This window comes from Cebus imitator, unplaced genomic scaffold (genome assembly GCF_001604975.1).
Source record: "Cebus imitator isolate Cc_AM_T3 unplaced genomic scaffold, Cebus_imitator-1.0 Scaffold45, whole genome shotgun sequence".
In the NCBI taxonomy this organism is placed as follows: Eukaryota; Metazoa; Chordata; class Mammalia; order Primates; family Cebidae; genus Cebus; species Cebus imitator.
The window spans coordinates 14,770,711-14,783,558 of record NW_016107360.1 but is presented as its reverse complement, the minus strand read 5'-3'; the positions used below and the strand labels follow the sequence as shown (position 1 = coordinate 14,783,558).

Below are 12,848 nucleotides of genomic sequence, written 5' to 3'. Positions count from 1 at the left end.
TAAAGGGCATCATAGATTTATTCATTTGTTTGTTTGTTTTAGAGGCAGTATCTCATCTGTCACCTAGGGAGGGTTCAAGTGGCACAATCATAGCTCACTGTAAGCTCAAATTTTTGAGCTCAAGTGACCCTCCTGCCTCAACCTCCCAAGGAGCTAGGACTACTGGCATGCAACACCATACCTGGTTGGCTGGTTGGTTGGTTTGTTTAGAGATAGGGTCTCACTGTGTTGCCCAGGCTGGTCTTCAACTCCTGGCCTCAAGCTATCCTTCTGCCTTGAGGATGGCTTGAAGATATTCGGCCTCCCAACATGCTGAGATTATAGGAGTGAGTCACTGCACCTGGCCCCCAAAAATCATAGATTTAAAGAGAAAACAAATGCATGGAAGGCATATAGGAAGACTTTTAATGGGGAGCAGAAATCATAATTTTTAAAAGATGACTAGGTAAGGTCACTTAGATGGTAGAACTTCAGCAAGAAAGAGAGGATGTGAGCTATGCAAAGACCTGTAGGAAGAGCACTGCAGACAGAGGAAACGGCAAAAGCAGAGGGCCTGCGAGGGTGTCCAGCCTGAGTGCTTGTGCAATTCAGAGGCCAGAGAGAGTGGAGAGGAGATAGAAATGGGCCTTATGGTATAGAGTCATCAGAAGGGATCAGCTTTTCCTCTGAAAGGGGAATCCTTTGGAGAGTTTTGGGCAGAGAGGAGACAGGATCTGACATAGGTTTGACAGGATCCCTTTAGTTTTTGTGTTGAGAATAGATGGTAGAGGGGCAAGTACAACGGATCCTCAAAAACGTCGCTTCCTTCAACATCGTTTGGTTATGACGCTGAAAGGAAAATAAAATATCAGTTCCCAGCTGGGGCTACCATCTGTGCAGAGTTTGCAGGCTCTCTCCATGTCTGCATGAATTTCCTCCATCATCCCAAAGGTGTGCATGTTGGGCGAATGTGTGTGTCTACGGATATGGGTGTGGGTGTGTTTCCTGTGATGGAATGTTGTCCTGTCCAGGGCAGGCCTTGTGCCCTGACCACTCTTGACCCTGAACTGGAATATGTGCGTAAGTAATTATCTCACTTTTTAAAGAATTTTTCTTAATTATATGTATAGCTTACATTTATTCCAATGTTTAATATTTGAAGCATCTTGCTCTTCATTTAGATGTTTGGTGATATTTTGGGGACCAAAAGTATGCCAGGAACTCAACTCTTATTTATAGCAATTAGCCTATTGTAACACTGGTTTTGTTATATGTCATTTCTCTGAAAGCTACAATTTCCAAAACCCTGTGGATGATGCTAAATGAGGACTTACTGTATGGAAGCAGGGAGACTAGCTGGGAGACAACTGCCCCAATCGGAGGTCCGGGTAAAACTTAGGCTAGACATGGTTAAAAGTGTGTGTGTGTGTGTGTGTGTGTGTGTGTGTGTGTGTGTGTGTGTGACTTTGTCACTTTCCTGGCCCTGAAACTTTTTTTTTCACATTGGAATGAAAGGTTAAGCAAGAGAAGTAAAGGAATGCATTCTTTCTCCAGGCACATAGCTGGCTCCTGGGAATAAAAGAACCTTAACACAATCTTAAGGTGGCAAGTAAAAGAGGCCATCTGGTCATCGTGGAAGGGCAGAGGGTGTGCTGCCAGAAATCTGGGAAAGACTAGATTGCCGCCGGGCGCGGTGGCTCACGCCTGTAATCCCAGCACTTTGGGAGGCCGAGGCGGGTGGATCACGAGGTCAAGAGATCGAGACCATCCTGGCCAACATGGTGAAACCCCGTCTCTACTAAAAATACAAAAAATTAGCTGGGCATGGTGGCGCATGCCTGTAATCCCAGCTACTCAGGAGGCTGAGGCAGGAGAATTGCCTGAACCCAGGAGGCGGAGGTTGCGGTGAGCCGAGATTGCGCCATTGCACTCCAGCCTGGGCAACAAGAGCGAAACTCCGACTCAAAAAAAAAAAAAAAAAAAAAAAAGACTAGATTGCATCATGTGTCCCATTCTTTTCCACCAGTCCTCCACAAGGAAACCTGATTTCTCTACATCATGTTCCTGTGAGCTGAAACATTCTCACCAACCTAAGGGACCCCTGCTCTCCTGTCTGACCTTGACTGGTGATTGAGGTCTTATTTAAAAAAAAAAACATGCTGGAGATAAAAAACAGTCATGCCATCAAAATAAGGACCCAATCATTGTAAATATCTGCAATCACTTAAAAAGCAAAGGAAATGCTTTTCCAGGTTTCATAAAACAGAGATAAACCCATGGAGCCTGCTAAATAAGCAAGAACTGTAAAGCATGCTTTTGTGATACCCAGAAAGCAATAATTTCTCCATGTTACTGATGGACCTAAAGCCAGATTTAGCCAAGATGAGCCTGTATCTCCTTAGTGATAGGCAGTCATTTCATTCACCTTCTCAACAATACAATGGAAATACATATGGAATCTTAACAATGGGAATGTGAGTGCAAAAGTTAACTTCTAAAAGATGACAAGCAGCATAAAATCTTTGTACACACTGTTAAACCAACAAGTAATAATTTCTTGTAGGAAAATAGAGCTTTGATAAAGGTTTATAAAAATAAAAGCAAGGAAATGAAGATGTGATTCAGGTCAGTAGTTACCTGGGAAAGGGAAGGTCAAAGACATGGCAGAAGAGAAAGGCGTAGGTAATGATAAGTATTCATCAGTGCTCTGGCTGTCATGAGTGTATTTGTTTCTTAAGCATCTTTTATATTATTTCTATTGATTCAGTAGTTAATGAAAGATGGACTCTCAAGGGCCAATGATGACAGGATGTCATGAATTGACATGAGTTGTGTTATTAATTAACTCTTTGTCCCTGAGGTATAGAAGGAAGGGAGGGAGGAAAATTCAATGGACTTTACATTGGAGGGACAACTTAGATGGCCTTGCCTGATAATACAGGTGTCACACAGAGGAGAAAAGTGCGTGTGTGTGTGTGTGTGTGAGAGAGAGAGAGAAATCCTATCCGTCACTATACAGCTATGGCTCTGTGCATTTCTGAGTCGATGAGCTCCTGCATTTATGTGAGTCCACCCACAGGAATTTCTAGACCCCCTGAATTCTGTCTGGTACCCTGTTCGGTTCTGGCAGCAGGATGGGTTCAATGTATTCTGGGGCTTAGAGCAGGGAGGTGAGGCCTGCTACATGGGGGGCTAGATCTTTTGCAAGATTGTGAGGGTCAAGTGTTGCTTCCTCCGGGATGCTCCAGGGAGGCAACTGACCGAATGAACCCCCTCCAACCGAGGGCTCCTTGAGGGTCTGGAGGGCTTGGATCAGGGGTTCCAGAGAACAGAAGCACACATGCTTGTCCCCATAACCATGTCCTCCCAGGGACTGGCTGTCAGGGTTGGGGGCTGGGAACAGGGATCTGACCAAATGCAACATGTCTGGACTAGCTGGGTTGGAAGAACATGGTGAAACTCCTTCTAGTAATATGACCCTCAGACCTTCCCAGCTGTTTGGCCACCACCCCCAGAGGCCAGGATGGGGGTCCAGCCCAGGCCACTGTCCTTGGCAATATGAAGGAACAGCTTATTTACACAATTCCCCCCCCCACACACACATGGCTCTATCTCATCCACCACCTCCCAATCTTTGCTCCCAGGCTGTATCCACATGGTCACCAACATGAGACTGGAGATGGAGGGGGGACCCAGGCCGCAGCCAGGCTCTAGTAAGAGGAGCTGGGACAGCCATCACCCCAGTGAGAGTGTTGGTCTTTCACTAGGCCTGGTGCATTCAAGACCTCCTCACTGTCAGGAATGGTGAGGCCCAGCTGTTTGTGCAGGTCTGTGCATGGGGACTGGCTGGGGAGAGGTAAGAAGATAGCAAAGGGATCCCATAGCGTTTTGAGAAAATGTCCATTTTAATCAAGAAGAATGTGTAATTCTCCACCAATGTGGTAGTTAATTTCATGTGTCAACTTGGCTAGGCCATGATACCCTGCTCTTTGGTCAAATGCCAGCCTAGATGTTGCTGTGCAGACTTTGAGTAAAACAGCTTATCCTTCGTACTGTGGATGGGCCTCATCTAGTAAGTTGATGAGCTTAAAAGAAAAAGACGAAGGTTCCCCAAGGAGGAGAGTGTTCTGTCTCCAGCCTGCCTTTGGACTCAAGCTGCAACATCAGCTCTTCCCTGGGTCTCCAGCCTGCCAGCCTGCCTTGCAGGTTTCAGACTTGCCAGTCCCCACAATCATGTGAGCCAATTCCTTAAAATAAATCAAGGGAGTAAGAAGGGTGTCCCCAGAGAAAAAGAACCAATTAAATCACACACATACACACATGCACATGCACACGTACACATCCCTAAATAATACAAACACCAACCTACTTTGCTGCACACTTGCCCTGGAATGGCCTTAGGAAATTCTTGATCAAAGCTCCTCGGATGCTGTCCAGATAATGGTGCCTTCTCTGGGGCAAGCCGAGATTTTTTGGCAGTTGCTTCACACTCTGATGTTTTCACCAGCAAGTGCAGACCCCAAACCTTCAGACATAGCTGTCAGTGCCTCCCTGTGAAAAATTCCTGTTGAAATAATGCACATACTCTTTGGAAATCATAACATAGTATCCTTCAAAGTAACATTCTTCATAAAAATTCTGGTCTAAGTAAATGAATTGAAACTGCTCCCAAAGTGGCAGAGTCCTGTGTGAAGTCTGCTAGTTGCTCAATAGAATCCATTCTTTCCTTCATGCATGGTTATATGTTTGGAGCTAGGCAAATGACTTCCAAGCCACATGATATTTGCCAGCCTTTCTTGAAGTCAGAGGCAGCCATGGAACTAAGTTGTCACCAGCAGAATAAGAGGGCCAGTGCCTTAAAACCAGGCCCCATCTCTTTCATACTCTTTTTTCTCCCGTAAGCCAGAGCACCAGCTGCAACAATGAGCATGTACGGTGACCCTAAAGACAAAAGCAACACCTAAGAACAATGATTCTCAAAAGTGTAGCTGCCCCACAAACACCAGCATCAGCACCACTTGAAAATTAGAAATGCAAATTCCCAGTTCCTACATCAGATTTACTGAATCAGAAACTCAGGGTGGGGCCTAGCAATCTGTGTTTATAAGACTTCCAGATACTTCTGATGCTCACTCAAGTTTAAGTGTGCTACCTTGGGTGTTGGCAGAAGTAAGATGGAGGAACCTGGTTCCCTGAATCACTGCATGGAGCAGAGTCACACAGTGACATGGACTTCAGATAGTTACAGGTGAGACAAATACACTTTCATCTGGTTTGAGCTTGGTGTTTTGTTTTGTTTTCTATTTTTCGAAATGGGAATGGGGGGTCTTTTGTTAAAGCAGCTATCTTTTCAACCAAAATACTATAAATCTCCAAGAATGAGTGAAAGCTCAATCAATTGTGGGGCAGTGGTCTCTTTCTCTAGGGTTTGCTAGACCAGATATTCCCAGAGGGATTGTCCATACTGATGTGCCACAAATTGATTATAGGGAGGGCATAATGGGCATGGGAGAAAAATTAACAATCTTTGGAACACTGGTGTTCTTTTGTTTCAAGATGACATGTTTCTACCCCTCTGGTTCTTTTTATTAGGATCTCAAATCATGATACCCCACATTCTTATTGCACATGTAGCATGCCCATGTGCAGGATCTCAGAGCTCAAGTCTTACAGTCCTTGATCTTCACACCAGCCTGAGCCTCACTTCTGTGCTTGTGCACAACTGCATGTCTGTATAGCTTTTCCCATAAGCAGAGACAGTTGCCTATGAAAACTTCTCCATGACCTCTGTGCTGCCTAAGCTGAGATGACCAGAACAGTCAACTTTTGTTCCTTTCCTTTATAGATAAGCAGTTAAAATGCCTCTGGTAAACAACCATGTTCCCTGACCTTGGGTTTTTTCAGAGATCTAGGAAAAAGAATAAATGCAGGATTTTTGAGATTAGAATGGAGTCACAAGATAAGAAGCATTTCTCAGCAAGGAGCCAAGAATGCACTAGAGTAAGAGAGACTGAGCTTACAGGCAGAGGGCAAAAGAGCTGTGGGGAGTTCATCCTCCTCTTTCCCAAATTCCCCACAGCCCCCTCAACCTCCAGCTCCACCTGTATAAGGATGCAGGAGTTGGTCATGGGTCAGGAAGAGACTAGGAAATTCATATCCTTTTGAACCTATGAAATGTTTCTGCTGGCATCTCTCCAAGTCTGGCTTGGCCTTGATACTTGACTCCTATGATGTGGTAAACATGGGTAAGGAGGAAGTGGGGGGTACCACACGGCTAATAAATCTCTTGTGTCTTCTGTTTTTATATTCATGTTACTTCCGGACCATGGGGGTCATGACTTAGGGGTGGAGATGGGTTTTTGTGTAATTAGCCACAACACACAGGTTTTTCCTCTGCTGTGAATGGCTGGCCCTTCTTCTCTCCATCAGCAGTCAGTGAACTATTCACTCTTAAGTCTCAGCTCACAGATCACCTCCGTGAAGCCTTCCTGGACTTCCTCCAAGCCTAGTTAGATGTTCTTCTGGGTCCCCTGTGAGATGACAGCGCGGGGTACAGATTAAGCTCAGGCTCTGGAATGACTGCTTGGTTCATAAGCCCGGCTTATCTACTTAATAGCTACTTTGAGAAAGCCTGTGCCTCAGTTTCCTCACCTGTAAAATGGAATTTCATAATAATACTGTTCCTGTAGATTATTAGATTAAATCTTATGGATAGGAATATGAGGCCCAGAGAATTGAAGCCTAGCAAATAAGTGGCAGGGCTGAGACTAGATTCCAGGTCTCCTGGCTCTTATCAAGGTTGCTGTGCCCAGGGTGTACCCACAGAAAGGCACAGGTTGGGGCTGAGGGAGAAAGGGAGGCCGGCAGGTGCTCAGGTGTGTGACCCAATCAGCCTTAAGGAAGGGACACTTTTCTCTAATTAGTCTCCCCAGAACAGGTACCTTGTTCTCATAGCCCTTCCATGGGGAGATGGAACAGCATGTCTCAATTAATCAGCCCTGAACACTTCTTTCTGCAATGTCCACCTGCAGGAGCACCTCTTCCTAATTTGCACAAAGGCACCTTATATACCAGGGACAGCCTTGATCCCTGGGCTGCTCCTCTTCTCAGTTGGCATCAGGTCCTGGGGTCCAGGTCCAGCCCATGCTGAAGTCCGAGGGGACTGGGTAGATGGGCAGAAAGGACATCCGGGAGCTATAAGCAGGTGAATATGGTTTTACTCAGCCACCGCTCTCATCAGCAGCTTACTCGCACTAGCTCTTTCACGCTGTCCGCCCTGTCTCGGCTGCTTGAGCCTGCGGCTCCCACACACAGCTGTGCAGCCAGCTGGTCAGCAGCTTAACTCTTTCTCTCTCTGGGCACAAGCAAGCCGAGCTGTGTCCTGGCTCCCTACTGTCCATTTGCAAGATGGACAGCTTTGGCTCTCCCTCTCTCTCTCTCTCTAGGCACCAGCGCACCTGCCATGTCAAGCCATGTTGAGCCAAGCCAAGCCCCAAGAGCACCCCTATATAGCGTTAGCACAACAAGTATACCTTTTACAGACAACAGTGGCTGAGAGCCAAGTATGAATTTACACAAAAAGGTTATATAACAAGTAGAGGTGTTCACCTGCGCACCAAACCCAATGAGTCATGCAGGGCTGGATATCCGCCTCTGCCTATTGCTTGACCAAAGTGCATACATGTACCTTACTCTTGGGTCTGAAGTAGGACTGACGGATGAAATACAGGACACCCAGCTAAATTTGAATTTCAGGTGAACAACATATCATTGTGTAGGATAAGCATGTTCCATACAATTCTGGGGACATACTTAGCCTTAAAAATTTATTATCTAAAATTCAATGAACTGGGGCAGTCTGTATTTTTGTTTGCTAAATCTGCTGACCTTAGTCTGAGGAAGTGTTGTATTCCAGCTGACTCAAATCAGCTCATGAGAGTCAACTGTAAAATGTTTAGGAGATTTATGAGAAGGTCATTAAACCACTGGTAGCTTGAAACCAACCACTGTGGGAGTGTTTACACCACAGAAATTGGTGACGCCACATCTCAGTGCTTTCCCTGGTTATGAAACATTCCCCAATATGCCGCTGTCTAGAGGTTTCCTTGTCCTTAACATACTAGGCAGACTCTGAAACCACATCCCTGGGTGCTCCACAGTCACATGGGAGTCAGATCACATCTAAGGTAGTTGTAAGCCTTAGTATATTAGAAAATGGAAAATTCCACTCCTAGGATCCTAGAATGAGGAATGTTGGAAACTTAGAATTCTGAAGCAAGGATGTTAGAATCTCAGAATTTCAGAAGATGGATTGTTAGTGTTGAAAGCAGGGCCCGTTAATATCCATTCCTCGCCCCTCTCTAGCATACAGATGGTCACGGCCTCACAGCCTGGCCAGAGCCCTGGCTAGCCCTCCTGGCTCAGGGCCCAGGCTTCTTGTAAGCCACAGTGTAGCAGACTCCAGTGTTGGCAGCACTGGTGACAGAGTAGCTCCGGAGACCGTATAGGAGCTGCTCAATGTCGAAGCCGGCATCCAGGACAGCCTGCTCCACCTCCTCCTTCTCCAGGGCCAAGCAGGAGAATTCACATTTCCCCACCATGTAGGACAAGAGCCGAAGTGTGACCATGGTCACCAAGTGGCCACCCGGCTTGAGCAGCGAGGCAAGGTTGCAAAGTGCAGCACGGTAGGCATCAAGGCTACAGCAGGCACACTCCATGGCCAGAAGGGTGAGCATGCAGCCGGCAGGGGGCAACACAGCCGGGGCCAGTGGGTTGCCCAGGTGGACATCACATTTGAGCACCCGCTTCACCACTGCTCACAGCTTCTCCTCTTTCTCCTGCCATCGGCCACTGCAGAGAGAGAGGGAGGGAGTCGGGGAGGCACTTCAAGTTTCCAAAGGGAACTCTTAGTCCACTGCGACTAGCAGATGGAGATGATCTCTGAATCCCCAAAGGATTGCTCTCCCTGAGTCCCTGTGTGACCTGACAGCAGGCTTTTCTTCGATCTGATCCTCAGTTTCTTCCAAAGAAAAATGGATAGCAAGAGTGGACCAGAACAGTTAAAGGAACTTTTCTCTCTCTGATTTCATGTGAGCCCCTTTCCCTTAATCCCGAGGAGGGACAAAACCACCCCAAGCACAGATGGGGCAGTTAACAAACACTGTTGGATGGATGGATGAATTAATAAATTTCTACAGATCATACATGAATATAGCTATCTTAAAAATATAATGTTGAGTGATGAAAAGCAAATCCCAGATGACACAGGGCAAATTATTCTGCTATAAAGCTCAAAGGTGACTAAAACTAAATAATAGATTGTTTAGATATACGTAAGTATACAAGAAAAAGATTTTTTCAAAAAAGGGAATAAATATAAAATTCATATTAGTGATTACCTCAGGTGGGGAAAGGCAGGGGCAAGGAGTCACAGAGAAGCACAGGTAAGTCTTTATTATATCCGAGTACTCAGGTTGGGTGGTGGGTTCACATAATTATATGTCATATAGTCGCACACGTACAGACAACAGAGGGAAGAAGGAAGGATGGATGGGTGGGTGGATGGATTAATTTGAGTGGACATGGATGGATGGATGGATGGATTGATGGGTGGGTGGGTGGATGGATGGATGGATGTGTGGATGGATAGATGGATATGGTTGGATGGAAGGATGGATATGAATGGGTGGGTGGATGAATGGATGGATGGATGGGCAGGCAGATTGATGGAAATGAATAGGTGGGTGGGTGGATGGACGGATGGAGATAGATGAATGGATGAGTGGGTGGATGGATGAATATCGATAGATGGATGAATGGACGGATGGATGGGTGAATAGCTGGCTGGCTGGCTGGATGGGTGAATGGATGGGTGGTGGGTGGATGGATATGGATGGGTGGGTGGATGGATGAATATCGATAGATGGATGAATGGACGGATGGATGGGTGAATAGCTGGCTGGCTGGCTGGATGGGTGAATGGATGGGTGGTGGGTGGATGGATATGGATGGGTGGGTGGATGGATGAATATGGATGGATGGATGGATGGATTGGTGGGTGCCTGGATGGATATGGATGGATGGTTAGATATATACAAGATAGGTAGATATATAGATTAGGGAAAGGAAGAAAGAGAAGAAGGAAGGAAGGGTTCTATCACCTGGTCTTCAGTGTTCATACTTGGCTATATCACACCTCAACATAGTCCTATGATCAGAGACTTGCCCCTGAAACTCCTGTAATCCTGAAACTTGGGGGCCCATCTACTCTGTCCCTACAGCAAGACCTCTGGTCATATTGAAGGCCCTACTGTCCTGAAAATGTCAGAGACAACCAAGAGGCCAGAGAGCCCTCTGAGAAAGAAGGTCTGGGAGACCCTCCCCAACCTCTGCACCCCTACCTGTTTCCTTCAAGCTCACAGGCGAATTTCACCACCAGGGTCCAGTCATAAGCCCCCGGATCCTTTTTCCAGCTCCTCCCAGTTACGGTAGGTAAAGTCAGAGAGGGTGATGTCTTGGAAGGACTCACAGGCAGCGAGAACTTGGTAGATGGTAGGACCTGAGCCGATGTCAATCAGCATGTCCCCTTGGAGGCCTCCTGTGGGAAGGAAAGACTGGTAAGGGATGGGTAACAGAAATGAGACCCAAGACAGACACAGGGATGAGGACACACACCCTGGTCTTACCCAAGGGGCAAGCAGCACCAAGCATGGTGGTTATCACAGATTGGTGGCTTCCTGTGGGCCAAGCCTCATGCTAAATATTTTATATGCATTCATTTCCATTTACACCTCAGAACTACCCTGTGTAGTGATTACTATCATTATTTTCATTTTATAAATTAGAAAACTGAGTCTGAAAAAGGTTAAACAATTTGCCCAATATCTTTCAGCCAAGAATATAAGCCAAGAGTATAATCTTTCTGGGACAGAGAAAAGAGACCCAAGCCCTACTCTAGAGAAGATTCGGGCTGCAGAGATTAGAGGGGACATGCTGGGGGAAGTGGCCCTTTAAGTTTCAGGCTGACTGGGAGCTAGGAGCGTCCCTGGGAAGTCCAGCCCTGCCTGGATGGGTTTCTCATTCCTTGGAGGTGGGAGGGGTATACGAGTACAAGAATAGGAAGCAAGAGGCTAAGGAGATGATCTGGGAAGATGGCCCCAAGGAGTAAATCCAGGGTCACCTGGAAGCTGGAATGAAGCATGACTTCCAACATTCTGTCTGGAGCCCTGGTGTGGGGCCATCACTTGGCCTTCCAGGCTTGGTCACACCCAGTCTGGCTGTTCTCTGATTTCTGCCCCCCATACTGGCCTGCTGCTCCTTCAGGCTCGGCAACATTTTAACCCCTCTTATCCCCCAGACCACCAGGAGACTCAACCTTACTGTTACCCAGTCAAGTGCCCAAAGTGAGGACATGGCTGCTTGAGCTAGGAAGATACACCAAATCATGGGGTCACCGTGGGGAGGGAAGAGATCACCGGGAGAAAGGCAGAAGTCATCATCCATTGTATAGATGTCTCAGTTTAGGTCCTTGCAACCTGAGGGCCTTGCTGTCAGGTTTGCAACAGGGCTGAGACCCCACCTAACAATCCTTGTCCCAGGGTAGGGCTTTTCCAGGTCCTCATCACAGCCACATCTGGGCTGCAAGCTCCAGGAATAGGCAATCCTGACCCAACACACTACAATCCTGCTGTTTGCTCCTGGCCTTCTGGGGGCCCCAGAGGCCTGGCTGTGTAAGGGCAGGGCTGAACTTGATGATGACCTGGAAGCCCTTTTCTGCTCCACTCCAAAGACCTAGGGGCTAATGGAGAACAGTGTGGGAACTTCATGGGCTGTGCTCTTCCCATGGATCCTGATCCCTCAGCTGGCACACAGCTCCTGAGTCATGGGGAGACAGACCCAACCTCCAGCATGACAGCTATCCAAAGAGAGGGACAGGTCCCTAGCAGCTCCCGCGGCCCACCCACAGCAACCCCTAGAGGAGACCAGACTGTCCCCAGGACACCTTGTCCCCATCCCCATCCAGGTTCCTTGGAGAGCGGCTCGATGGGAAGGGCCACCCTCTGCTCACCAGGGCCGAAGTTCTGTGAAGACACTCCAAGTAAAACTTCAGCATCTCGACCTCAGGCAAGTGGCTGCCATCGACGCTATAGTAAGTGGCCAAGTAGTCCCTGGGCAGGAAGTGTTTCTGATACTCATCACCCCCCGTGAAGCCGCCCTCCATGGTGGCCCTGAAATATGGCCCCTCCTGCCTGTCCAGTCTTATGAGGGCTCCAAGCTCTCCAGGCTCCACCTCCAGCACTCCAGCCTCATCCCATTGCTCCTCCCATGTGTGTCTTTCAAGCTTTTCCTTCTAGGGGAATGCAGGAGGGAGTGCATCCCTCACCACCTCCCAGCCACACTGACACACCTGAGGTTCCCCCAACCCCAGAGCCATGACAGCTGGGGTTGCAGCTGCCCTGGCCCTGCTTTCTCTAGGGACCAACCCATGTCCATCAAAGGCAATTGATGGTGCCCAGCCCTAGGTGCAACTCTCAGTCCTGCCAGCCACATGCTGCTGTGTGGCCTCCAGCAGGTGTCGGATCCACGTTTCCCCACCTATGTGACCACTTCACTTACTGCGAGGATCAAAGCCACTCCCCCAGTCACAGGTATTGTGACCTGAGTGCACAGTGAGATCCCCAGCTTGTCCCCTGGTGGTCAGGCGGCCCAGTGGCTCTCTCTAGGCCAGGCAGGCACAGTGAGATCTCCAGCTTGTCCCCTGGTGGTCAGGGGGCCCAGTGGCTCTCTCTAGGCCAGGCAGTAGGTGCAGCTTCATGCATCCCCCATCCCTGCTGGAGAACAGAGTTCAGACCCCAGGAGGCAGAGCAGAA

General features: G+C 47.8%; 1 protein-coding gene across 1 annotated transcript; it reads right to left on the bottom strand.

The window, feature by feature from the left end:
• Positions 1-7,174: 7,174 nt before the first annotated feature.
• INMT (indolethylamine N-methyltransferase) lies at positions 7,175-12,238 on the bottom strand. The gene is given in 5 exon segments (XM_017527110.2): positions 7,175-8,829; positions 10,380-10,448; positions 10,450-10,573; positions 11,341-11,347; positions 12,053-12,238. Coding segments are annotated over 5 exon segments (777 nt in total). The 5' UTR covers positions 12,200-12,238; the 3' UTR covers positions 7,175-8,399.
• Positions 12,239-12,848: the final 610 nt, after the last annotated feature.